Source organism: Pelmatolapia mariae, linkage group LG16_19 (assembly GCF_036321145.2).
Source record: "Pelmatolapia mariae isolate MD_Pm_ZW linkage group LG16_19, Pm_UMD_F_2, whole genome shotgun sequence".
NCBI lineage: Eukaryota > Metazoa > Chordata > Actinopteri > Cichliformes > Cichlidae > Pelmatolapia > Pelmatolapia mariae.
Window position 1 is genome coordinate 61,047,829 of NC_086241.1, and position 27,851 is coordinate 61,075,679.

Consider the following 27,851-nt stretch of genomic DNA (forward strand, 5'->3'; position numbering starts at 1 on the left):
AAAGGAATTTACATAAATCAATGATACTAATAGCCCCAATGCTGTAGTATAACCAAGTTTGTTTTTAATTGATCAATCTCAAGCCTTTCACCTGATCTCTGATGACCCCACAGTCTCTGTTCTGTTTCTGTAAATATAGACCTGCTCTCAGGTTCATTGGTATCCTGTAATAAACTATCAGCTGTTAAAAATCAAGATCACAGGGAGTCCAAAATCCTGTTAAAGCTCACAGCAGTTCACAGCCAAAGAGGATATGGTTGTATTTATGTATCTATCACACAGTGGTGTGCAAACTTAAAGGTTTCTGATCATAAGAAATGCAGAATTATCTGGAAAAGAAATCCTTCTGAGGTTAGCTGCTGAAATAGTAAACAGCAGCTATTAGAAATATCATCCAGAAAGCATGTCACCTTTGCTCCATCGGATTTTATTCCCAGCAGTGTCACAAAAAAGTCTCTTGAGGCTTAACATTCATTGTTTGGTGGTCTGCCCTTGACAATACCACAAATAAAGCTTAGCAAACAATTTTATTTGCAGTCCATTATATAATTGTGTATTTTGTTCTAAAAACAAAACGGGTAGCAATAAAAAGTCTTGCACGCTCTTCACTGTGAAGTCATCATAAAAAGAAAAGAAAAATCAGTAAAATCAAAAACGACTTTAAAATTTATAGTGTGCTCATAAGACAATAACGTCAGCTCCACATCCGACTGATTCCCAAGTGGTGCAAAGAGAAGCTCAGTTTTCTCAGCTTCTCAAGCGGAAGAACCAGAGGCTTTGATGGTTTCACAGAAATCCTTTTAGTGGCCACACACGGTGTCCATGGCCTGCTGGATGCTGCGGAGAGACAACAAAACAAGATTACCTTAGTATTAGATCACCAAAAAATATATGTCCACAAGAAACAGAGTGTCTTTATCACTTTTCAGTAAGAAATATGACTGATTATCGGCTGTGACTATTGATTATCTGTCAAAAATGTTGTTTTTAAGGACTGATGTGAAAAATTCACTTCATATGTTCCTAGAGACCAAGATGATTTATTCAAACAGCTTTCCCCTTGACAAAAACACAGCAAAACCCACTGATAACACACTGATAACAGACAGGAGAGTCTTAAACAAACAAACAAAAAAAAGCCACATTTAAATGGTGCAAAGGTTTCGTACTAGTGTATAGCTACTTCTATTTACAAGAAACAAATCGACTAAAATCTGAGTTAAGATCAGCTTGAATTCACATACTGCATATATATAAAAATACCCCAAATCAGATGACTGACATTGAATTAGAGAGAAAAAACAAAGAGAACAGAAACTCAGGTAAGTGGTTAGATTAAATGAGAACTGGTCTATACCTCTCTGCAGGATATCCTCCCTCACATAGGTTCACCAGCGCATACAGATGTCTGAGGGCATATTCGTACTGGAAAGAAATCAAATCGTCACACGTCAGAAACGTCACCACAGTCTGTGTTTTACATGAATCTTCAAATGTTCACCAGCTTCCTCTTGTTTTATCTGATGCCCTTAAACGTCAGAAACTTTCCAGAAAAAACAAAAGAAGGCTTTCAGAATAAAAGCACACAGCTGCGTGAAAGCACCTGGGAAAATACTGAGTTTCAATCATGTGATTAAGGGCTTTCCCAGTCACTGAGATGACAATTAGTGTTACGGAGGTTACTGATTGTGACTTTGTATTCTGGTGACGTCTTTACCTTATAATAAGCGCCTCGAGACAAATACTGTTGGGATTTGGCAATACATAAATTAAACTGAATTGAATTGAAGTATTTCTGATCATTCACTTCCAGATGGTGTGACAACCATGATGAACAGAGAAACAACATTTACTGCTCAATTCTGTTTTAAAAATCCAACTAATACTGATTTTTTTTACATGTAATTAACATATTTCTCAGTATTATTCAGCAAGTCAATCTAATATCTTAGTCATGTGATTTTTTTTCATTATTTATTACTTTATTGAGTGATATTACTTTTAATTTACCTTATTATTTATATATTTTTTCCTCCATTTTCCTTTATCCTGAACTTAAATAATCAGAGATCACAGTGGGCAATATGCTTACTGTGTGAAGCTTTTAACATGGCTTTCATAGAACTGTGAGTGGGAGTTCAAGCTTATTCTCAGAGTGTCTGGATTAGAGTCAGCTGAATGCAAAAGAGCTGATGAATGAGAGTATGATACCTGCTGATGAATAGCATGTGAAACTGATCTGGTACTTCCCCTTTACAAGGAGAACCAAAGTCCAGGCATGAGAATGAAATTCTACTGTAAGCTTGAAATGTGGCCACAATGGTGACTCATTTATTAATGGCTTTATATGAATCACCAACACTCTGTAAACTGCAATGGGATGTCCTGGGTCTGTTAAAAAGGAGCTTAAAGACTCATAGTGTGTGGCTCTACCTCAGGTTTGCTCCAGTTGAAGCAGTTGTGTTTGAAGTGCTTCACTGCCGCCTTGTAGCACTGATGCTGGGAGAGGTCAGCTCTGCTGTTTAACATATCATTGGCCTTGAACGAATTGCCGACGACTCTCTCGACCACTTTGCGCATAGTGTCGGCCATCACGTCCCTGATCTACACACACAAAGGTTCACACAATCTTTAATGGTAAATTGTCATCAAATGGATTTTCAGTGTACTGCCACACTGCCACAAACATTAGAAAGCTTTGTCAGTCTTTACCTTGAGGTGGGCACTGATCTCCATGAGCAGGCCCCGTGCCACATTGATGTCATTGGAGGCCATCATCTTCCTCTTCAGGATGGCCAGAGGAACGTCAGGGCTCGGGGTCAGATCCAGGTTTGTAATGGGTGGCAGGTTCATCGGAGCTGGACTGTCTGCTTTGGGATTACCCTGAAACTGTACAACTTTCATGTGGGCCAAAGTCTGTAGAGAAAGATGTACAAGCGTTAAAATAGAAGGAGGAAACAAACTTTTTTTTTGTTTTTCACTCGCACACATGAACACATTCTGCAAGTCATTCCAACTTAAAATAAAACACTACTTCCCCCTCAAATTTCTTTGGTCTAGAACCGACAAGTGCTCATTGAAGCATTTCGTTCAGTTTGCACAGCCTTCTTGCTCTCACCTTGTTTCCGTACTGCTGGACGTGGCTCGTGTCTGTGTGGTTCTTCACAATCTTAAACTGCTGTAGCAATGTTTCTTTTGTCAGATCCTCCTGGATGCACAAAGACAGAAAAAAAAAAAAAAAGTGAACGTGACAAAATGCTTCCAAAATAACAGTCACATGAAGAGTCAGTGAATTTGTTCCGTAAAATAATGTGTGGCAGTTTGACTGTCTCATGGTCAGGTTTCTGTTCTGCTGTTACACACTTATGCAAAGTACTCGGGTCTGGTTAAAAACAAAAGTTCTGCTGCTACGTTTGGAGACGTTTATCACTTCCTTTTCCTGCCAATCTTAGACGTTAACCGTTTCTTCCTTTTTCATTATTTCAGTGGATTCATGTTTCTGGATGAAATCTACATCTACACCATAATCCGATGTGCACCTACCTAAAAATGTAACTAAATGTTGCATCCCTGCAGCCTGAAGTCGAAACATTATAAGATGTGTTAAAGCCACCACACAAGATACTCTGAACTTCAGTGTCACAATATATCACAGACAACAATTACATTTTTCTTTTTAAAATATTTTTCAAAAATGAATAAATATTAGCAGCTGTGATTTGGACACAAACGAGGAAGATAATCACACACCACATCAGAGTCCTCCATCCAATTCACGCTGTACCAGTCACCCAGGTAGGTGTCCCGTTTCTCATCATAGTAGCAGGCATAAGAGGACTCCTCAGCGTTGGCTGCTGTGGTGGCATACACTGAAGAATACACAGAGATTCTCATGTTAGGAGACTTTAGTTTTACACTAGGCAGCTCTAAAGGTCGCTCGCTAATCTGTTTAACAGCCTCAGAAAAATTTGAAGGTTGTAACTGAAGATCTAAACACAAATTTCAGTAACTGCTTTACACTTGGACTCATCAAAAACAGACATTCATTGAAAACAATCAAAGAAGAATCTTGATCAATGTCATGTGCAGGTCCGGTTCTGTTTATCACTTGATGTCCGACACAGTAACTGTGCTTAAAGATGAACACAAGCTGGGCTGCTGACCTCAGCATTTAATGGATTCTTACAAAAGACTAAAAGTCAAAAGCAGAAGTCCTCAAACCACGGACCTAACATCTGTCTAGTCAACATAACACGAAGCGTAACACAAGGACGATTTAAAAAAAAAAAAATTAAAGCATGACAAATAAAATCACATGATCCTAGTCTGATCCCATCAAAAGCATAGACCAGCATCAGTTTCGCTCTCATCACTTGATGCTGGTTCATCATTTTTGTACTGGAAAGTAATTCTGCTGATAAAGTTCAACTCACCATCAATGTCAGTAGGCAGGTGGTTCATCATTGACCCGGACTCACATGCTTCAATGTAGAACACCATCTATGTGTGTGTGTGTGGACCAAACACATATGTTATGACCTTACACATCAGCACAGCTACATCAACACTTTATCAACTGAATTTTAGACTGCGGGACGTGCCCACACTTGTACGGTACATATCAAACATCACATCACCTTTTTGTATTTCTTGTTGTCGTGCATGTATGTAATGGCTGCTTGAAGGTCTTCAACATGGAGCTGCAGACAGAGAGGGGACAAATTTGCATTAACCACAATTATACACTAGTGTTTCTTAGAGCACCGTGATGGCATGCACTGCAAACATAAAAACTGATTTATCAGCAAATTAGGAGATATGTAAGGTCCCAAAACACGGTTAATTTACTTGGTGAGGATGTCTCCCTGGTTTGACAAGTTAAACACTAACAATGCTGATTGCAATGATAAGGTTAATGTTCACAAATTGTGTTAACCATTTGTGTTTGACCTCAATGCGGCGATTGCTATCTTTTCATAATATTCCATCTAATAATTAGATATTTCACTAAATTTAAAAAAAAATTGAAAAAAAACCAAACAAACCCAACCCAGACATATCAAAGTGATTGTGAAGCAATGAGGCTCTTTGTGAATCTGGTGTAACCTGTCTGTGGTTGTTGCAGTGCCAGGAAGTTTAAAAAAAACCAAAACAAAACCAAAAAACAAAAAGGTACTCACCTCATCGGCGGGAAATGCCAGAATACCAGGTGCTCCGTGATCGGTGAAGTAAACAAACACATGATCATTGGGTCCACTGCCGGGAAAATGAGAACAAAATTAACAGGGACAAAAAAAAAAAAAGGTATATAAACCAGATTAATTGTTGTTCGGCCACGCGCTCGTTACTTCCTGTTTTTTTAGCCACTTACCTCTTCAGCACTTTTCCAGAGCCACCTTTGACTTTTGAGGCATCACCCTTCAGCACTGCCAGGAAGTTTTCTGGGGTAACATCCTGCAATAACAGACACATCAACCCACAAAGTTTGCTTTCAGCAGAGAAACCTCTTCAAACAATCGTCTGGAAAATATTGAAATCAGTTGATCTTTTATAGAAATGCACTGAAGCACTCACTTCCCCGATGTAGTCTTTAGGAACTCCCTTGTACACATCACTGCCATTTGGTCTATTGATCAGTATCCCAGGGGTAGGATTCCTGGAAGAAAAACATGATTCAGACACACAGAAGGAAGTGCAAATAGCTGATAAAACACTTTGTGAGATAAAAGGGAAACAGATGGATAACAATGATTCACTCATCTGGTGACAGAGCCACAAAACAATATGACACCACAGATGTTAAAATAAATCAATGAATAACATTTATAGTGAAATCTTATGGTATACATATCTGCGCACGGATAGGTACAGTTTGTCTTTCTTTTTTACAATTCTGTAGCTAGGTATTTATTAACCAGATGCTCAGTCTGTGATTACAATGGCAGTGATACAAGAGCGTGACACGGATATTAAAAAAAAAAAAATTTCCATATTGCATAATGTCTCTCAAACTCTCAACAAACAAAGCAGACTGACATTCATGGAACATTTTAAGGTGTGGGAACAGTTAACAATAACAGCATAACAGCCTTACTCAGCGTGCATCGTGTCTGTCAACTTGAATAAACATGTCTACACATGGGTTATGATCCAAAACAACCAGAAACATGATGAACATATGTCTCCCATTTATCAGAAAGTTCTATCACAAACTTTACTAAATGTCTGAAATGAACCTGAAAGAATGACTCGATTGACTGCCTGGTAAACTTCAAGCAAAACACAGTGAAAAGTCTTTGTTGTAAACAGCTGCAAATATATTAAAGTATCTCTAATTAAAGTAACAGCTAACTACATGTGCAAGTCGGCTGGCACTGAAATTTAAGTAGCACAGGCCAACTCTCTCAAATCACTGCTAAAGCTGGGTTTTACATTGCGTCCCACTATGTAACTGCCATTGTGATTCCTGCAACCAACACATCTCCTTACATTACCCCTCCTCTGCCAGTAACATAACTCCGAGACTATTTCTATGGAAGCACCTTCGTCGTGACTCCTCTCAGCACGACTCATTCACTCAACCTGTTTTTCTGAGTGATGCAGGGCCCTGCAACACAGTGACAGGAGGAATGCCAATGCAGCTTTTTGATCTGATTGGGAAATTCCTGCAAAAACCCTGAAACCCACCACTATCTCCAAAGATGATGCCAGCAGACTGTTAGTTTTCCATGAGACAGACTAAAGATGTTCCATCAGAATCAAAAAAGACGAAGACAAAAAAGTAATGACTGACAATAGAGCTGTTTTTATTTTTTGAAAAAGTAGATCCAAGAGTAATTTAATCTTCTGAGCATTTTTAAACATCAAGAATTCATTCAGAATATTAAAAAAAATCCTGTTGTTCAGTGTCTACAATGGTTGCTCTGATTTGTTTGTTTATGTCAGTCAGTCACCAAAGCTGAAGGCGATTTAAGGTCATTTAGCAAACAACTGGATTGTCAGCAGTTACTTTTCTGTCTTTGTCTTTTGTGATCCTGATGAAACAGTGTTAGTCGGTCTTATACAGGGAGGAGATTCACAGTTTGACACCATAGAGAGCTGGGGAAAGTCTCCAGCTTTAGGTTCCTAGAAGTCACCATCACAGAGTGCCTTTCCTAAGCCAAACTCCTCCAAAAACTGCTTAACAACTTCTATAGATGCATCCTCACAACCAAGGTGTGTTGTGAAAACAGCACAAAACCATCTCTGGCTCATCTTTAGCCTACTCACTGTGCAAAGAGTGAAGGGGAAATCCACAAAGACTCTGAAGGTGCTTCAAAGCTATCCTCACACAGAGACTTGAAGATTATTTCAGGCTTCTTGCTGAACATAGCTGTCAAATGACTTTATAACCCTAATGTGATATATTCTCCTGCTCAATTCCACATGTTTATGCTCCTCAGGAATATATGGATACATTTATACATTATATATTTAGTAACTCATGTAAAGTGCATTATCCTATTGCTCAAATTCACCCTAAGATATATACATTACACATATTCATATATAAATAGTTTATAATAACTCATATTCAGTGCTAATGTACAATATTCTTGTGTATGCGTGTATTTGTATGTATATATAAACAAACACAGCAGATACATGTATCAGTATATTTATCTGTTATGTAAATGTAATGCAGCATGTGAGATAGTAAAGCTAGACTTTTGTTATGCATGCATAATGACAGCAGAGACTCTTGAATTTGAGTCAGCTGTAACAGGGCCTACAAACAGCCTTTTCTGGCTTAAGATTTAGTTTTTGTGTGCTATATCTTACTAATAGTTAATAGCCTACTAAGGTCAACAGCTACTAAAATTAGGATGAGTTTGTGTCAAACATTTTAAGGAAAGAAGAAGTATGAACAAGCATCTACAACAGAGAAACAAAAGTGCCAACTCACTGTTCATTTCCAGCCAAATCATCGTACATCATAACCACAATCTGCTCGTCGGGGATGCCATTCTTGTGGACAATCTGGTAGGCATGGCAAGCATCGGCCTGAGCGAGCAGGAGAGCAAAAGATTCGGAGGTCAGCTCCACATTATCACAGTATGCAGCCTTTTAAGCAGCGGGAGGAGCAATTGGAAAACATGCACTTGGGAGAGGAAGTAGCTTATCAGAGGTTAAAGCGGTGCTTATCAAAAACCATGAGAGAAAACAAATGAGTCATGCATAGCTCGCACTGTGGTCGCAGTTTCACCTGGTGCCTGTAGTTGTACCAGCCGTTGGAGCCAGCCACGATAAGCACCCAGTGTTTTCCGCCACTGTTTTCCTCCTCCTGGGTGGGAAACCCGATAACGAGCCCGGCTGTCAGGCCGAGCAGGGCGAATAGGACGGACCGACACATCTCCTCGCTTTCTGTGGGATTCCTGGATGGATGACAGTAGGGAAAAATATTCAGATCCTCTTCTAGATTTCAGCTATGTTTACCGAGGTGGCAACAAACACGGAAAACTGAAAAAAATAAAAACACGTAAACGTCTCACCTGATAATTCTGGGAAGCTAACTAGCCATCAGTAGCACAACAAGCTTCGCAAAACATGGACTTTTAAAAAAACACTCGGAGTGAGTTAAAGCTATTAAGACACACCGCTCAGTCCTAGAAGTTTGAAAGGAAGACAAAAACATATTTTATTACCTTTTCTTTGCGTTGTTAGACGAGGAAGGGGGCAACGAACCGACTACACGCACATCCTCAGCGGCACTCCACAGTTATATTTAATGTCGGGGGGAAAACAGTTGGCATCGTCTTCTACGGGAGCCAATCAGAGTACTCTGGGGCGGGGCTCACTGTAAATCATGTGAGTAAGGTAACAGCTCTCCGTCATGTGACACTATTATGTTATAAGGCTATAACACAAGCATAAAGGCATTTATGTTTTGGATGTAATTTCAAAACACCATAATCTCCTTGGACATCGGTTTTTGTTATTATTTTTATTATATTTTAATTTGGCTTTGAGGTAATTTTGTGTTTCCTTTTGAATGATCACTTCTACTTCTTTGTCCTATTTTCTCTCTGTGGTTACTATCTCTTTCACTTCATTTTAATCACCCTTTTATATACTACAGCAAAACCATAAATATAAAATTCAATCCACGTGCTGATCACAAGTTTGATTTTATGCTTACTGACACAATTATGACTGCTCAGCTTCTGCTTAAAAGTGGGAATTTTACCCCATATTTTCCATATATGGGGTATAATGTTAGACTCAGGCTTGTTGCAGCCCGTCATTAAGGTTGGAAGAGCAGGTCGGTGGGCTTGTTTTCACAGTTAAAGCTGTGCCCTTAACATTATCAAATCAGTGAAATCACCGCTCTTTAACATCAGAGATCCAAATGAAGAAGAAAAAAAAACTTTCTGAAAGAATGGTTTAAAGAAGTCTGAGATTTTAACTCATACAATTCTATCAAGCTTCAAATATTTCCTATGACCACCTTTGTTCTTCAACATCCAGAGCTCTCTTATTGTAATTTCTTTTAAGTGGTATTCAGGAATAGTTATCCAGGCAACTTGAATATGGCCAGGACTGACATAATGAATTAATTCAAAGCTCTTCTTTTGATGTTGCTGCCTAGATTTGTTTATTTGTTTATTTATAAGGAACCCCATTAGCTTCCACAACAGTGGTTGCTAGCCTTCCTGGGGCCCAAACCATCAAATACCATCGAATAAAATGTTACGGATAACTGCTCCGGTAATGTTGAGGTTTGGACTCTAAGGAGGTCAGTCTATGACATCGCTCCACAAGACCTGTTCCCGCTGATTTTCAGTTTAGTTCTTGTTTAATTTGCCATACCACAGCCTTTTCTGCCTGTGCCTTAAGAATGGCTCCTTGACAGCCATCCTATTGATGAGGCTTCAGTGAACTGGATCAACACAAGAGCTATCTCTCAGGGCCTATGTTAGATCTTTGTTGGATATCTCCCCCCCCAATTTATTAAAGACATGACTTTCTGACACTGTTCATCTGCTGCAAATATTTTTTTAAGACGGTAGGAAAAAGGAAGAACTAGCAATTTTCTTTGATTTTTTTTAAATGAACTGCACACCATAAAATATGCTAATTGTAAGCAAACAGGTTTTTGGAAATCCCCTTGTTGGTGCAAAAACACTATTTTATATTTGTCCAACTGCGTTTCCTTTGGCAATTTTCATAGATTCAGGTAAAGAAATGGGAACAAATTCTGCTTTTGTGACAGGCTGACAGTTTAAAGCGTACAAAGACAGAATTTAAAATTGGTTCTTTGTCAAGATGTCCGTTATTTGTAAACAAGACTAGTTTCAGCCTTTAAATTAGGTACCATTTTTATGCTTGAATGATTTATGTAAAATACTGATCTGAAAATGGTCAAGAACAAGGACTGGACTGAAAATAATGAGTGAGTTTCACAGACTGAAAAAGCAGCCAATGTCCAAATGAAAAACTTATATAAGAAAGTCTGTCTCCTTGGAAACAAAATATAAAAGATATGATTGGTGGGTTGAAACTTTTGCATGGCACAGAACAATTAGAAAAGCAGAAGAGAGCTTCTTTAATGATAAAGTTGTTTAGGTTGTTCTTTTGAAAATAAACTCATGAATAAAATCATTCAGAGTATCAAAGACAGCAATAAATCAAACTTTTATTTCTCCATATAGAAAAGAATTAAGTTAAATAGAGAAACAGTCCACTGAAATTGCGGCATCTCATTTTCAACCAATGGTCCTTTGTACATTAATCTTTGTCCCAAAATGAAAAAAAAAAGAAGATGTAACAAAGTGTAAATACCGTATTCACAGTAATAAATATTGAAAACAAAATCTTTTATACATTGACAATTATATATATATTTGTGTAAATATATATAGATATAGATATAATCATATACAGTAAAAAGTTATTTTCAAGTTTATCAAACATAAAATATTAAAATAAAAATGGCCAAAAACAGAATAATGATTGCATTTTTCTTTCCATTCCCAAGGCATCTGTAACCATGGCCATTCAGAATCTGTAATAAATAAAATGTGAATTTATCTAAAGATTGTAGTCCATCACTGTAAATTAAAAAAAAATATATATATATATATAGTGCAAGTTCTTTTTTTCTTAGGCGTAAATTAATCTTGCAAATTTCAAACTAATCCAAACGGAATGACAACAATGAAACAGAGGGTGTTGAGGACAACATCGAGTCTCTGACTTCTGTCAGTTATGCACCACAACTTTCTTTGTAGTCTTGGCAGCAAAAAACAAAAAATAAAAAACATAAGGATTTCACATGTATGAATCCATAGCAGATATTCAATAAACTTATTTGGCAAATAGAGGACAAACAAGAGAGAAGAAAGAGCTCCACAAGCTCCTTACACACAGCTCTGTCAGGATTTCCAAAAGAAAAAAAGAAAAGGAAATGCATAGAAATTAATTACCAGTAGCAAGAACTAACTTAAGGGTTGTTTACTGTCATGCAGCATTTCTGAGACGCAAAGCAAGGCAGATATTGTGGATGTGAGTGTCGATGAAAGCATTGGATAAATGTATACTCTGCCTGTGCTTGCACATTTCCCTGGCTTCCTTTCCCCCTCAGCAGTAAGGAACGGGGGAGGGGGGAGAGCTCCCATTTCCTGTTTGTCTCCAGCCTCCTGTTAAAAGCCAGAAGAAGGTCTGACTTCATCTCCACGCAAGCGCGCAGGGGTATATGTGTGCGTGTAAGTGTCTGTTTGTGTTTGTGTGCTTGCTTATCCTCAAACCTCTGCGCCCAACTCAATGACCCCAGTCTCAATAATGGGCACTAGCTTATCTTCCACCTGTACCAGCAGGATGGTTTTGTCTATATGGGAGCGATTGGCTGGGTCTCGGCTACAAGGCACCCACCGGTGAATCACCTGCAGGGGGCAATAGAAGAAACATTCAATAAAATTTATGAAGCACTTATGACAGAACAAGTAGGTCAGAAAGGGTGTTACAGGGCAAAAAAATAGGGCATGTGCAAGCATGATAATAATTGCTAAATCACATTTATAGCACCAGAGGTGAGTGGGTGTGTAAAGTGAGCGTATGAGGCAAACTATAGCAACATATTTACATTACCTAGAGTTTACTTCATCTGTGTGTGAAGATGAGTAAAGGGAAACACTTTACTGATTCGGTAACATCTGTGAGAACACACTTACATGCCCTTCCATGCCCTCTAAAGGGCTCCAGTCTCTCCAGCAGGTCCTTCCTGCTCTCAGTCTCATGGTTTCGTCTGGCCACTGCAGCTCTTTCCGCTTCGATAAGTTAATGTTCTCCAGCACCAGACTCACGTCCACAATCTGAGGTGAAGACACGGACCAGTGTGTAAAAACTTATGTAACCACAAAGGGACTGAGGGCTTTTACTAGAAAGAAATCACTGACACTGCACGCACAAACAAACACACAGAGGATAAAGTGGAGAACAATAAAAAATAAAAATAGTTATATCAGGACTTTTTTTGCTGCTGTGGATACACAGAACAGAGTATTTACAAACCTGCACTCTGTAGGAGATGTCATCTCTCCGTACTGTGGAGACAGTGGGGTTGTGTTGCTGTAGGTGTTGATGATGGTGATGGTGCTGGCTGAGGGGGTCTGTCACGGTGTTGCAGAGGCCATCGTTGCCCAGTAGGCCTACCAGTGTGTGGCGTTTGCAGGGAGGTATGCTGTGGCTGGAGAGGGAGGCCGAAGGGCCAGTGGGATCAGAGGTCGAGCCCAGCCGGAGCTGCAGAGATGTAGGGAGCGTGCGTAGAGACAGCTGGCTGGTAGAGGAACGTCGACAGGGCTCCAGGCCGGTGGTGGAGGTGCGAAGCGAGGAGTGGCGGCTGCTGCCATAGCGGTATGATGACGAATGGCTCGCCACGGAGGCCCGGGCGGGAGAGTGGCGCACCAAACCCGACTGAACCGACTGGGAACTTTGACTGGTGCCTGGACACAAAGGGGAGAATTGCTGTTAGTTGTGCTGTTAAAGGCAAAATGTGACAGAGGAGCAGTAGTTCTCACCCAGAGTGTGTGGCTGGTATGAGTGAGGAGGGGGAGGTCCTGAGGTGCCCCCCTGAGATATTGAGCTCTGCTGAGAGTCGCCACCTGTCCCATTCCCACTGCCGCAGGACAAACCCCCTGCATCTGAATCCTCGATATTTCCGCCACTATTACAGCCTGCACCACAACCTTTCCGTAATCTGACAAGAGAAATCTTCATATTAATCTCAACGCAGACCCAAAATATACAGAAGAAATACTCAACAGAGAAGAACAACACAATAGGAAATCCAGCAAACCTGTGCCAGGTGCTGACAATAAAGTTGCGGATGTTTCCGATGCTGATGGGGCCTCCCAGGATGTGTCCAAGCTGTGGGTGTGAGTTGCAGTAGGAGGTTGTCAGCGGGGATACGTAGATTGGATATCCAATAGGCTGGTCACAAGAAGAGTTGATCATGTTACGCAGAGCCTGCTTGGCGTTCTGGATGCTCCCACGCTCTGGATTTCTATTTCTCAGGAACACCAACTCCTGCTGCTGCCCTGCCCAAAGTCCTCGGACACATTCTTTATTTACCTGCAGCAAAATTCACAAGTTTGCATTAAATAACCCGGCTTAGAGTGAGTATCATTAAACCGTTCTGTGCAGTCTGTTGACTCTGTTGCAGACCCACCTTGATAACCCGGAAGCTGAGGTATCGCCGATTGAGCATTATAATTTTATACTCGTTGGTTCCTTCGTCCAGGACGTGGCGCAGAGCTAGGAGCGACGGGGCGTTTGACAGCACGGCACTCCTCCAGGCAGGGTCCCCCTCGTGAGCGATGACCAGGTTCTGCTGGTGAGAGGAGATGGCCTCGAAAAGAACTGCTGGCTCATCGTACTCGTCGGGGGACGTGAAGTGGTCCTGAGGGGGAAAAAAAAAAGTTGAGAAGATAAAGTTGAGTATAGGGTTTAGGACAGTTTTTGTCTCAGTAGGGGGCTCAGTGGGGCCACATTCAGGGTCTCACCTGGTGTAGTTTGAGAGACATTCGGATACCAGGCACCACAACTTTCCTGAGCAGTTCCATGTCTGCAAAGATCCACTCGTCTCGCACTGAAGAGATGCGAAAATCTCCTTTGAAAAGAGCATGAAGTCCATAAAGGAAGGACTCCAGATTGCTGTGATGAAAAGAAGAAGAAAAAAAAAGATTAGTCGGTACTCTTTATCTGGCTCACACAGACAGAGAGAAAATAGGAAAAGACAATGAGTGCATTTATGCTTAGAAAGACGTGCTTTTGAAAGCTAAACAGGAAAACTACAGGAACAACTGTCACAACAAGTCAACCTCCTGTTGCTGTTTACTCTCAGTACATGACACATTTGAACTCATTCACTCACAATACAATAACAATTACTAAATAACCTGGACATATGATGGGCTGCAGTTCCCAGAGCTCTCCTTCCCAGCACACACAGTCCAAAGCAGAGCAGCACCAGAGGCGAGTCTTTCTCACTGTCCAGTGGCTACAATCCGAGCAAAACATGAAAGATTTTAGAGGGCAGCTTTTATCTCCAAATACAAATATTTTCAATATGTCTTTGTGATCCCCCCCACTCAGTTTTTTATTTAAAAAAACCCCCCATATCATCTGACAACAACTGACGCAAATACAGGATCCCTTTGGGCATTAACGAGATGCAATGACTTTTTAAAGAGTGATTAAAATCAAATTGCTCAAGGGATTTAAAGTCTTTGAAGATCTTAAGCTGCCACTGTCATGCTATTAGAATATTTTTTAATTTATTGTGACAATGCAATGAAATATGCTTTGCTTGTACAGCTGAAAAAAAAAAAAGACCAATAGCTTGCTGCCTCCTTTATGCCATTTGGGGGACAATAACTGTTCCACAAGCAGAATTGAAGGCCTTATTACCTTGGCCCTTCGGGAGTTGCAGTACTGGATCCAGCCCAGATAGACACCACAGAAACTGTCCCTGGAGATGCCCGCAAGCCGGTGGTCATAGTCCTCATCAATGTTGGGATTGAAAGTGGGATCCAGATCGACATAGTTCCTCTCTCCACATCCCCGCAGGCCATCTTTCATGGTCTCATTAGCCAGCCATTCCTCCAGTTTAGGAGAAGCAACCACATAGTAGATGATACCCTGAGCACAGAAAGGGATGATGCATTTAGAACTTTTAGAAATCCCACACTGCACTAAAACATTCTTCTCTCGTGTCATCCCACAAACCTTGACATAGTAGGTGGTGAGGATGCGGCGTAGATCAAACACCTGCAGCATGGAGGCAGCGCTGTTATCAGTGATGCTGTAGCCCTCCAGAACATATTTGGTGACCAGCACCTCCCACGCCAGCCAGCGCTGCCCAAAGGCAGCATTAAAGGATAGGATGTGAGGGAGATGGCCTGGCTCGCAGCAGCAGCAGCCCTCATCTTCCTCCACCCCTTCAGTGATGGCTTCGACTTCCCTCTGCTGGCAGTAAGTTCCTGTGGAGGAAAAGTCAGCATGTTAATGATGCTGTGTGGGACACAGGTCCGTTCCAGTTCAGTCCGGTAAAGTGCGCCGAGTGAGAGAATCGTGATTATCATTAATAGTTCAACCTATAATTTTCTGTTAACTAACTTGTTGATTAATCACTTTATCACTAGAGCTTTAATCCAATAAACCGGCAGAAGGAAGATACTCTGTAATAAACACAAAGCTGCTGACAGAAACTGGTGATGAGTGTCATGCTTTGGGGTGTGCCTCCAATTTTATGAAATGTTCACTCTGTCACATGCTCTCGGCTAATGTTTCAGCAGGTTTATTTGCAGCACAAAGCTTCAGGCTGAATAAAACAAAGTCACGCTGATGATAAAGCACGACCAGGTGTGTTTGGGAAGGAGATAAGAATGACTAAACAAATACAGTGGAATGCCACTTTGATGAAATATCTCAAGTAGTACTTGTAAATAATTCTTGGGGTTTAGTTTGACCTCCTTAAAAAAACAGAAACAAAAAAACAAAACAGGTGTACAAATATGAATGGAGATTGAAACTGGAGATCTATGAAATGCCAAACACACTTTAAAGCCAATACGTGTCACATTTATTTTGCTCTATGGTAGAACTACGATGGGAACTGGCTTCACAATTTTAAAGTTAGCTTTGTGCTGCTACACTACATGGACAAAAATACTGGGCCACCTACACAGTACTCCTACAGGAGGTGTTTGGCCTTGGAAACTCATGTCATGAAGCTTCTTGTCCACAGTTTTCATGCTGATCGTAATGGCAGAGGAAGTTTGGAGCTCTGCAGTTACTGAGTCAGCACAGCGTTTGCAACTTTTACACATTACATCCCTCAGTGACCCCACCCTGTAACTCCATGTCATCACTTCATGGCTGAGTTGCTGTGGTTCTTACACGGTTCCCCTTTGCAATAATACACTTACAGTTGATTGTAGAAAATCCAGGAGGGAAGAACTTTCACGAAATGTTTTGCTGCAGCAGTGACGTCCTTCTACAGTACCATGCTTGAAACCAGTGAGTTCTTTAGAACGACCCACAAACGTTTGTTAAGACAAATGGCTAGGTGCTTAATATTATACACTTATGGCCATGGGACTGAAAAGGCCTGAATTATAAGATTAAGAGGTGTAGGACAATACTTTTGTTCATGTGGAAATATAAAAATCTTTACTTTGGTGTCACGGTTCGATATTTTTTCAATACAAAAAAATGTTCATGCCTTTTTAATTGGTCATTTATTAAAATTATAAATATATATTTTAACTCAAAAGTACAGTTTTTAAATTTAATGTTGCTGAAACAACAAAATAATAATAATAAAAAAATCTATCTGATCGAGAAATCACTCATCTTTGGAAAAGAGAGTTTATTACAGAGAAATGGCTCTTTCCAAAATAAAAGCTATACTGAACCCTTCTTCTGGGGTATATTCTCAGCAGCATATTAAACATATCAGGTTGGGGACCTGATATGTTTAATATGCTGCTGAGAATCATGTGCTAACGGCTGTCTAAATGACTCGGGTAAAGTTTGTAGCATGCGTGCTTGTTGTTTTTGTCTGATTCCACTTGTCTTTGCACTAGGATGATGTCGGCGTAAATGTGCAGTCATATTCGTTGTGTTCCCACTAGTGCTGTCAGCGTTAATTTTCGTTAAAATGACATTAACGCCATAACGCGGCAAATCTCCGTTAGCGAGTTACCGCGGATCGCCCCGTGCGTGGGGCTGGACGGCGTCAACACGTTAACAAGCTAACTGCGCTTACGCACTAGTTCCCACCAATTGAGCATTGCGTGGCACATCCGACATGCTGTTTTACTTTTGTCCATGATGCGCTTACCATCAGGGTCATACTTCACATGAAAACTAAAATAGTTCCAAACGCCAGATCTGAATGAGGGTGGGGGAGGTTCAATTTGCCATGTTGCAACGAGCTTAGCTTCTGTCTTGCTAGCTTGCGCTGTGCCCAGTGGATCTGCATTCGACAGTGCAGCCTAGGCGGAGTAGTCGAACGCAGATCCACTGAGCGCTCAAAACAGACAGCATCGTCAGAAGAAAAGTTGATAAAATAAATAAAAATGTTTGTATTGTTCGATACATATGCGTACCGAACCGAAAGCACTGTATCGAACAGTTCAATATCGATACGAGTATTGTTGTAAGCGCGTCATACGCGGAGATTTGCCGCGTTATGGCGTTAATGTCATTTTAACGAGATTAAAGACAAGTGGAATCAGACAAAAACAACAAAGAGCCATTTCTCTGTAATAAACTCTCTTTTCCAAAGATGAGTGATTTCTCGATCAGATAGATTTTTTTATTATTTTGTTGTTTCAGCAACATTAAATTTAAAAACTGTACTTTTGAGTTAAAATATATATTTATAATTTTAATAAATGACCAATTAAAAAGGCATGAACATTTTTTTGTATTGAAAAAATATCAAACTGTGACACCAAAGTATCAAACCGAACCGTGAATTTTGTGTATCGTTGCACCCCTAATATATATATATATATATATATATATATATATATATATATATATATATATATATATATATATATATATATATATATATATATATATATATATATATATATATATATATATATATACATACATACATACATACATATATACATACATACATACACACACACACACACACACACACACACACACACACTTATATATACTAATTCTACTTATAATGTTGACACAGCTGTCAAAGCTCTAAAACTAACTGAACGATACATACAGCCCGTTTAGTGTGAAGAGTAAAAGAAGAGATGTGATATGGGCCACAGGTCTGACCTGACACTTGAAAATAATGTTTAATGAGGTACACTAAAAAGTCATAAAATACATTTTTACAAACACTTACAAAACGTTAGACCACATGATCTTGGTTAGGTTGACAAGACCCAAATAAGGTTACATTTGAAGATTGTTTATAATATTTTAGTCACTTGGGATTCTACTTGGAAACAAATAAGACTGATCATATTAGCTGTAGTGAAACACCTGTTTTCTGAATTTCTTTTAACCTTCATTTCTTGCACTACAACACATTTGTTAATAATTAATTGTCTTTAATTAGTGACTGAATTCCTGCAACAGCTGGTTCAACACTTTTTACAAATGGATCTCCTCACCTCTGAACTCCAGCCCTCGAAGCTGAAAGGTAACAAGGCCGTTGCCAATTTCTATGAGGTGCACCAACGCGTTCAGGTAGTCAGAAGCCAAAATGAAACAGTCCCCGGTGCTGAAATTTCCCCAGCGGCCCAAGAGGAGGTCTCCACAGAGGCTGTGCTGCAGGGAGCGGGTCAGGTGCTCATAGAAGATGGAGTTCAAATTGTTGTCGTCAGAGCCTGAGGACAGATGAAGGAAGGAGTAAAGTACATTAATAAATCACACGTCACTGCTTTATTGTGTAACCAGTGTGATCACTAGGACACATTGAGGATTTAAGTCTGCCCCAATTAAATATCAACATTTAAACAAGCAATTCTCTGGTTACAGTTTTAACCAAAAGACATGTCGTCACCTGGATTTCTGTCCAACTGAGAGGCCAGTCGAGTGTTTGAGTGATCCACTCTTTTAGTGCTGCAAAAAAACGGAAAAGAGCAACACATTTTAGAAGTGCAAGAAAGTGTCAAAGTGTATTTGACATTAAAATGTTTAAAAATAAAAAAAACTCTTCACTTGTAGTCTCTCTCCCAGAACTTGACAGGGCGGACATAAGAAGTGATGAAAATGGCGCTGCCCAGAAAGGGATTGAGGGGGGTGGAGAAGATTGCTGACACTACAGCCTGGACAAACAGCATGGCAGAGTCTGATGAGGCCTCAGGTCAAGGTCATTTGACAACTTGCTACAAGAAAAACTACAGCCTCAAAAAACAAAACACTTAACATGTTATAACAGGAAGAATTTACTGCAGTGCTGCAGACCAACATAAGAAACTGGTGACTCAGTCTATAGTATGCTGTGATAAGAGACAGCAGTGAAAGGATACGAGGCACGGCAAAGGGCTGAGCAAAGGCGTGGAAGGCTGAACCCCACGTGATCTGCCAGGGGGCGATGTAGGTGTAAACAAAGTGCAGCTTATAGAACAGCTCCCACATCTTAAAAACAAACAAACAAAAAACCCCCCAGAATGAAACAGTCAAGAAACCAGTAATATGAATCATCCACCTGTGATATGATATGTATGCATGTGTCTTGCAGTTAATCAGAATAGTTGTTCAAATAATTTAAATACGTTTCTCTCACCTTGCTGAAAATGATAGACATCAGGAAGAGGTCAAGCAACAGCGTCTCCGACAGATGACGGTAGTCAAAGGTGAAGAAGAGGACAGTGAAGAGGATCGTCACATACTGGTAGGTAGGACTGCTGTAGCAGGAGCGAAGCAGTTTCAGGCCTGCCACTGTGATCATCAGTGCGCCGATTCTGGAGCAGCAGCAAAGAAAATTTTTTTGTTTTGTTTAAGTACCACGCATTCAAACTTGCATCACTCTAAAAAGCTGATAGAAATCAGAGAAAGAGTCACAAAGAGAAACAACGGAGTCCTCACTCGGTGTCGAGTCTTTTCGGGCTGGCCAGCTCTCTGGCGCTGCCGCTGAGCTCGTTGAGAATAACGAGTGGATAGAGAACGTTCTTTTCCACAAACAGCAGCCACACGTGCAGCTTTTCAAACCACATTACATGGGCTGCATCTGACAAAAGAGAGGAAGAGCATTTGAGATGCTGAAGAAAATGAAGAAAAAAAAAAAGACAAAATAAAATATAAATATAATTATTTTTCTGATTCCCCCCATGTGACTCAAATTCACTGTACTTACCCCTGACTTCAAACTGGTAGTACTCCTTGGTTTTTAAAAGAGGGTGAGAGAAGCAGTACCAGGGTAGCTGCTTGCGAACTTGAGGCAGCAGGTAGTGGGTGAGCAACCCCACCGTCCCCAGCAGAGCATACAGGACATAACTGAGGAAAGGCTGCGGGAACATGGAGATGCAATAATGCTTACAGTTTGTGTCCACTGGTTTTAAGAACAAGAGACAATAACTGACTAGATCATCATGAGTGTTAAAAGAATATGTAATGTAACAATACAGCACACATTACATTTGATTTTCTGTTTTCAAAACCAAAGAAATGACTGTACCTGCAGCGCTATGAATACTGTGCTAACGTGGATGGCGAAGTAAAGGACAGCAATGACCACACAGACGATCAGGTCGGACTGCAAACGCTCATTCTAAAACATTTGAAAAGAAACACTTAAGGGATCAAAGAAACAAAAAAAACTATTTTAGACTGAAAATTAGAACTGTGCAACAATTTTAACAACTAAAATTGATGTATACTCACCACTGAAGACCTAAGTTTCTCTGGCAAAGGGTCCTGTACCTCTGACAGGGGGTCTTCTGGATTTTTGTCTCTTAAATTGGGTAAAATCTTGGACTGTACCAGCGAGCTGTAAATCAAAGAGCAGAAAATATTACCGGTTTGAAGGCCATCAACCTCCTGTGAGGGATTATACAATCAGAAGGATCGCAGAGTCATCATCTGTTAACACAACTATTTGGTGAAGCAGTTTTAAGCTATTTGAACTGATTTCAGGAAATCCATATCTAAGATAATCCACAGAATATGTTTGAGTAGAAAGGTCACACATAACTCTTAACGGATGAAGCAGTTAATGGAAAATCCTTTTTTGAACCAGATAAGTGATTTTCACCCATCCAACCATTAGGACCAGTTTTGGTTTTAAAATCATGTAATATGTGAATTTTGCTTTAATACAAAGCAAAGCTGTGGTGCACGTCTGTAAACTTACAGGAGGACAGAGGGGTCACTGCTCTGCCGGCTCAGGTGGTAAGACACTGCCACCAAGAGGCCACAGAATACAGAAAATAGCACAGGGATGTGATGAGGCTCCCAGGTCTCCTGAAACACAGTATCAAGGATTTAACACACTTCTGGGTGTCTGACCTTATGTTGCTGGTATATTTACACATACATACAGTTTATTGTTCATGTAGATGCCTGATGTTTCCAAAACTACTGGATGGACTACCATGAAACATTCCAAGACGAATCCTGACAATAGCTTCTTTTCAATATGCTATATTATGGTTCTGTGTATCCTCTATCCTGCCATGACCCACAAATCTCTTCCTCCAACATTATGACAGATCTTTTAGCAGATTAAAAGGACATAGAGAAGAGGCTTCTGGAGAGCTAGGAGTGAGCATGAACAAATGTAGCCTCTATGTGGCATAGGCTACATCTGCATAATTTTAAATGTTGCTCTTCCACATGTGACGCAGCTTATTCCCATGAGGCTTACTTTGTAGTGCTATGGATAAAGACCAGCAGCCAGTATAACAGAACATAGCGACATAGGGAGATTCTGTTTAATATACCTTCTTGTTTCATGTGTTAAATCTAACACGTTTGCAATGTGGTTTGGCATCACGGAAAGCAACAGTTAGTCTTGTTTTTATTTTTATATATAAGACCCACACCTTTATGTAGTTAGGTATACTGTACAGTAATGATGCTTTACTTATATATGTGAATAAAGGCCTTGTAAGGAAAAAATACGTTTTATGGACATTTGTACTTGTCAGTTTTAAAGGTAATTCAGATGTGCAAAACATCAATACAGCGATTAAAACTGATGCTATACGAGTAAGAATTTCTCAACTATGGTTGTGTCTCTTCATCACATCTCTCTCCCATGCTCACTGGAGGATGAGAAGCAAGTGAGGGAAGCGAGGAGACATGGATAATTAAAGGATAATGAATTAGGACAATAAATAACAAGTAGTGTATCCTGGCGATTCCACAATAAGTTCTCTACTGCAAACTGAGCTTCACAGTTTTTAGTGTCGAGTGATGTTGACAACAACTAGTTGGATTGAAATTCGACACAATCATTCATGTTCTCCTCAAACGCCAAGAACAAGAATCAGGTACTTCTTTTTCCATTTACTGTCACTACCTCAACAAAATACGAATTTGTTTTGGTATCTTTAACATTGTAGATCAAGAATACACTCCCCCTTGAGCATCACTTGCACTTTGTGTTTAGTCGTTATTAGGCATTGTTTGCGCTCACCTTCAGAGCTCCGTAGCAGAAGCCGTAAAGCAGAGCGACAGTGACGATGCTGCGCAGGATGCTGTACAGTGCTGACAGAAGGCTTGTAGAGGCTGCAAAGGGAACAGGGAGGATGCCAGCAATGAGAGCACTCAAACTGACAGCAACAAGGGCAGGCAGAATGCAAATCAGCACAGTGGCCTCTTATGATGCCTGGTATATCATAATGTATAAGGTAAAGCAACGTGGATAAGCGTCTGACGTCTCATCCTGTAGAGGTCAAAGTCACCCCTGCAGAGAAGTTGTGTATCTAAAAGTTACTCACCATTGCCCCCGAACACATGGATGTCCAGCTGCTCGAAGAGATACATGACGAACGTGTTGACTTGTGGCAGCAGCCCCACAAAGAAGATGATGGGAAAACACAGAGTAAAGACTGCAGGGAGAAGCAAGCAAAGCAAAATTAAACACATTTATCATCCTATAATTCTGTAATTTGCAGGGATCACCTTTCACACACAGGAAACAATAACCTGCGGTTCACTTCAAATATTACTGGTTCCTAATAGTGTACAGCAACGTCTCCAAGGACAATGCAGCAATAATTATCGATTATGGGTTGATGAAAAGAGCATTTAATATCTATATAAACCAAAAGAAAAAAATTGTTTTTAGTAGAGATTTGTTGCTCACACACAGTCTGCACTTTATGACTGTTGCACAATCAATGGATCAGATCCCAGAAACCTATTTTATATATCTTCTTATTAATGGTGGGAAACGTTAGAACCATTTGGGTTACTTTAGAGATTTCTGGACTCGGGCTATTTTGTCAGTGCTTCCATACTTTGAAACACTTTCAACATCTTATGACAGCTGCTGGGTTGTTTGGTTATTACTGCTCACACCAGGAATTCTACATCAGATGAGTGCTGAAACTTAACTCTTAATATTCTCAATAAATTTTTCAAAAAATGCTTTTGTCAGCTTTGAAAGTTCCTTATTTAGTCATTAATATTTTATCAGATAAAGTGCTTATGGCCACTTGCAGCATAAGCAAACTTTTTAGGGCCTTTAATATGTTTACTTATAACTTTTAAAGCATTTCTTGGCCTGGATTCAGCCTCCAGCTTTTCCACACATACACACCCAAACTGTGCTGCTCAAAGTTGTCTTGCTACGTCACCCGCTTTCACTAAATCACTTCTAAAACATAGAGGATTTAGCATTTTGGCATGTTTCTCTTAGGCTTTGTTTTAAACACCGATTGTTATTCACAGAGTACAAAGAAGTAACAAGGTAGTGTACTCACCTATGACGAGGTCCCTGGCAGAGGTGAGCACCAGGGAGCTGGTGAGTGCGACTCCATACAGGCTGAAGCGGGAGGAAGTGGTCCGCAGGCTGCCGTAGTGGAGCAGCCAAATGAGGCCACAGCACAGGCAGAAATAGACAGGCCGGCTGTACGCTATGATACGATTATGGCCCTGCAGGGACAAGGGTATGAGGATACAAATGGATCATTAAAGAAACATTTTTTTGTGGTTCAATATAGCTCAGTAAGACATACCCTGTGTATTAAAATAAGCAAAAAAGGAGAGAAATCCTAATGTTTTACATTTTTCTTTCTAAATAACAATTGTCTGTTGTCATAGTATTTATTAAGCAAGATAAAAAGCCATAATGCTAGCGTGCGCACTTGTTTAAACCTTGGACAACAGCAAAAAACAGTAACTGCCAAGTATAATACAACGATCATTCTAACAATCGTTCCTTAAAGGCGTCAGTGTTATATCAGCCCCATGGAGAGTGACACAGGTATAAACAGAAATAGCATCAAGTGTAAGGTTTCACAGGAGAAGGAGGATGCATATCTGCAGCGTGCAGGTTGCAACCCAAGAGGCTATAAGATGTCCTGCTTTTCTACTCTGGGAGGCAGCGACAGTTCACACACCACCAATCAGATTAAAAATACTTCTTTTTTTTTTATCTCCCCACCCCGAAATGTCGAGAAATGGGAAGGAAAAAAGTCCTTGAGGTGAGATGAGAGGACACCCAGGGGGAAAGAGAGAGAGAGAGAAACAGAGACAGAGACAAAGAGTAAGAGAGTGAGCTGTGGTCTAAACTCTGACCAGCTATTTAAAGCTTGTGCCTGCAGCTGAGTATGAGCTGCATTAATAAAAGACGCCGTTTCAGAGCAGGCCACTGACGCAAGGGAGGGAGGAACACCCAGGCTCACAAGGAAGGGGGGGTGGAGCAGCATCATCTTTCAGGACCACAACAAAGCAACAAAAAGCTGCTGAATAATAACTACAGAGCTTCAAAGTACTACTGATTTTCTACTTTTTCTACTTCTTATATAAAATCCATTTAATATCTTGTTTTGATGTCATTTCTCAATAAGTCGCCCTGTTCTAATGATTTGCAAATGACATACTTACATGACGAGGGGAAGAGGAGTCTGGCTGAACACTCTGTCGATAAAGAAAGGCACAATTAAAATGATAATGTTGACATACCTCGTACGAACATGTTATTACAAACTCTCCTAAGTAAAGAAATAAATCATTTTTATTTTTGCACCAGCTATTCCCTTAAAGGCATAACAAACCTCTGCAGGCATGCCTAACACATTTTGCAGCTTTTAAACTGCTCCTTTGCAGCAGTGCTCCTCTGTTGCACTTTAAGGTTGAGCCCTGTACACCCAGCTACTCACCTTTAGTAAGGAATACTGGCAGCTTGCAATGACGAGGCAGAACTGAAAGACCCAGATATCAGTGAAGAAGCCGTGAACCAGCAGCACTGAACCCAGAAAGGCCACAAGGACAGCCAGCACCACTGCCAACACATTCTCTAAAACCTCACGGTTCCTGTAACAATTGGGAAAAAGTCAATTCACAGGTACATTCGGCCACTTAAGGACTTCAAAATCATTTTTTTCTAATGCCTACTATTGAAAACGCAATAGAATATTCATCAAGCCTTAAAGTCAGCTCTAAAAAAATTAATTAGAATTGAAAAATAATTTGGAAGATTTAACAGAGAAGAAAAAAAAACTGTTCCAAAGACTGGGATCAACAAATACATAATGTCAACAGCTCTCCATTTAAACTGGCAGCATGTGGTGATGGGTCAGCAAACTGGAGCGACTTAGGAGGATAATATTGACTGAAGAGATCCACGTGGTGCTTTAAAAAAACAACAAATCAAAAATCAATTCTTTCACTGCCAACTGTGGTTATTCATCTTGCTGCTGTTGAGAAGCTTACAGCTAGACAAGTCAGACTGAGTAACTCCCACATAGAGATAATTACAGACAAGTGATAGAAAGCAGAGACTCCAAATCCCCAAGCAAGATGAATGATTTTAATTTCAAAAACTTAACAATGTGGCTGATGTTCTTGCTGAATCCAGAAACAGAAACAGAATTGACAACAGTGCTGTGCAAAAGTCCTGAGCTATCCTGTTCTTTGAAGAAGAAAGAAAAAGAAAAAAACTCTCTTAGGCACGCATTCTTAAGGTCTGGGTTCTGGGGAAGCCAGTCCATGACCAAAGGTGTTGCATTGTGTGTTTTTCCATCCAGGTATGCTTTTAGTGCCCTGACAGTATGTTTGGGATAATTGTCATGATGAAAAATGAAGCTGCTGCCAAAAGCTAATCAAGGTTAACCCTTTTCTGATCAGAGCCATTTCTGTCTGGGCTCCTTCCAGAACATAATCAATGGGTTACTGAGGGTGATCTCTGCCTGTACAGCTTACTACAGCTACACTTGGGAAAAACTTCGAACATAGTCTTTATTGATAGATATTGAGGTGTCATAACTTGTCATTAAGGAATGGGGTTGTCGTCAAATATCATCTTTATCGCAGGAAGGCCTCTTAGTTTTTACTTTCGTCCTCAAATTGTACAACTTGTTTTCTCAAATTTCTCAGGGCTACACTGCACACCATGCTGAGACATGCTACTTTTTGGCTGATCCCCTTTTTGGTGCAAAAATACAAATTTATGCCTGTAATCTGCGCTGTATTTGACATTTTGCATAGATTTAACTAAAGACAAGGGAAGAAATCGTGTGTTTTTGATACAGACTGCTAATAACAAAGTACCAAAAGACAATTTAAAATTAGTTCTCTGTTATGTAAACACACACAATGCTTGAATGATTCAGAGGTCAGTGTTAATTGGCTTTAAAAAAATAAAAATAAAAACGTGAAGTGAAAAGGATCCCATGTCCAAAGAAAAACTTTGAACGACCTTCAGAAAGCCTGGAGAACTATTCCTCAATTCAACTTTGGAAACAAAATATAAAGAAATAAGGGGTGGCTCAGGACTTTAGCACAGTACTGTCGATTACCATAACAGCTTTTGAGTTTACTATTTGAAGACAAGACCTTTGCAGGAAACTGCTGAACAAAAATGTTTACCACAGAAACTTGATATCTAACATCCTAAAATGTTCACAACAAAAGCTGACAGCAGTATAAAGCCAATGTAATCAACACAAATTAAAAATTACGGCAAACAAAACAAACAAAGCGATCCCACCAAGCTGTTGCTACAAAATGTTTCACAACAAAAGCCCTGTTAATAAGCAGGGATTGACCGATCTGATATACAGTATCGGCCCAGTAATGACCTAATTTACTGGATCGGATATCGGGGAGAAATTTAAAAAAATATAACCCAATCCATTAAATATCACAAAAGCGCCTCACAAAACTTGGTAACATGGTATAACCCAGGTCATGACCTTAGCACGTCGGAGGAGTGTGCGTCACGTGATAGCGTGGCTAGCGTGTGCGAGATCTGTCAGCGAGCATGTCAGCGGTGTGGAGTTACTTCAGACTGAAAGAAGAAAAAAGCCAGACTGCCGAATGTCACTTATGCAATCCAAGTGTTTTGCGAGATGGTAGCATGATTAAACACTTACAGGAACACAGCTGAAAGGAGTACTATACACGAAATTTATCCAGGCCTCCAATGCTAAGAAGAAAAGTGTACCGTATCAACAAACGCTTTTGGAAAACATTCAGAGGCGTGAGAAACTCCCTTCAGAAAGCAATAAAGCAAAGCTGATAACAGAGAAAATTGTTGAATTGGTTGTGCTTGATGACCAACCCCCTTGTGCTGTGGAAATGTCGGTTTCTGACGCTTAATTGAGCATTTGGAGCCTTGCTACGTGCTGCCACACGGGACTTCATCT

General features: G+C 40.1%; 2 protein-coding genes across 5 annotated transcripts in view; both read right to left on the reverse strand.

Annotated features, from left to right (window-relative positions):
- Positions 1-406: 406 nt before the first annotated feature.
- lgmn (legumain) lies at positions 407-8,791 on the reverse strand. The gene is made up of 14 exons (XM_063498031.1): positions 8,685-8,791; positions 8,246-8,414; positions 7,946-8,043; positions 5,575-5,656; positions 5,372-5,454; positions 5,181-5,256; positions 4,638-4,700; positions 4,434-4,500; positions 3,751-3,869; positions 3,119-3,208; positions 2,713-2,916; positions 2,434-2,604; positions 1,358-1,425; positions 407-837 (listed from the first exon to the last, which is right to left on the reverse strand). The coding sequence occupies exons 2-14, from the start codon at positions 8,390-8,392 to the stop codon at positions 801-803; spliced, it is 1,305 nt and encodes a 434-aa protein (XP_063354101.1). The 5' UTR covers positions 8,393-8,414; positions 8,685-8,791; the 3' UTR covers positions 407-800.
- Positions 8,792-10,657: 1,866 nt separating this feature from the next.
- Positions 10,658-27,851, reverse strand: part of pcnx1 (pecanex 1) — a 37,935-nt gene continuing 20,741 nt past the window's right edge. For 3 of the 4 annotated variants that reach the window (XM_063497389.1, XM_063497388.1, XM_063497387.1), the window contains 25 exons: positions 25,365-25,518; positions 25,090-25,122; positions 23,964-24,135; positions 22,977-23,087; positions 22,673-22,764; positions 21,386-21,495; positions 20,917-21,022; positions 20,711-20,803; positions 20,390-20,540; positions 20,122-20,263; positions 19,820-19,997; positions 19,563-19,671; positions 19,252-19,381; positions 19,094-19,152; positions 18,702-18,917; positions 15,265-15,518; positions 14,947-15,177; positions 14,436-14,536; positions 14,040-14,190; positions 13,706-13,936; positions 13,334-13,608; positions 13,056-13,234; positions 12,550-12,980; positions 12,210-12,350; positions 10,658-11,921 (listed from right to left, as the gene is read on the reverse strand). In XM_063497389.1, coding sequence (XP_063353459.1) covers positions 11,781-11,921; positions 12,210-12,350; positions 12,550-12,980; positions 13,056-13,234; positions 13,334-13,608; positions 13,706-13,936; positions 14,040-14,190; positions 14,436-14,536; positions 14,947-15,177; positions 15,265-15,518; positions 18,702-18,917; positions 19,094-19,152; positions 19,252-19,381; positions 19,563-19,671; positions 19,820-19,997; positions 20,122-20,263; positions 20,390-20,540; positions 20,711-20,803; positions 20,917-21,022; positions 21,386-21,495; positions 22,673-22,764; positions 22,977-23,087; positions 23,964-24,135; positions 25,090-25,122; positions 25,365-25,518 — 3,991 coding nt within the window. In that variant the 3' untranslated portion in view covers positions 10,658-11,780. Of the gene's footprint in view, positions 11,922-12,209; positions 12,351-12,549; positions 12,981-13,055; positions 13,609-13,705; positions 13,937-14,039; positions 14,191-14,435; positions 14,537-14,946; positions 15,178-15,264; positions 15,519-18,701; positions 18,918-19,093; positions 19,153-19,251; positions 19,382-19,562; positions 19,672-19,819; positions 19,998-20,121; positions 20,264-20,389; positions 20,541-20,710; positions 20,804-20,916; positions 21,023-21,385; positions 21,496-22,672; positions 22,765-22,976; positions 23,088-23,963; positions 24,136-25,089; positions 25,123-25,364; positions 25,519-27,851 lie in introns of all 4 variants that reach the window. The other variant, XM_063497386.1, reaches the window with a different exon arrangement.

Excerpts from the sequence above, each read along its gene's own strand:
- lgmn (XM_063498031.1), bottom strand. The coding sequence starts at position 8,392 with ATGTGTCGGTCCGTCCTATTCGCCCTGCTCGGCCTGACAGCCGGGCTC. Across the intron at positions 4,701-5,180 it reads TGGCATTTCCCGCCGATGAG|CTCCATGTTGAAGACCTTCA; the intron begins GTGAGTACCTTT and ends CTCTGTCTGCAG. Across the intron at positions 3,870-4,433 it reads CCTGCCTACTGACATTGATG|TGTATGCCACCACAGCAGCC; the intron begins GTGAGTTGAACT and ends TGTATTCTTCAG.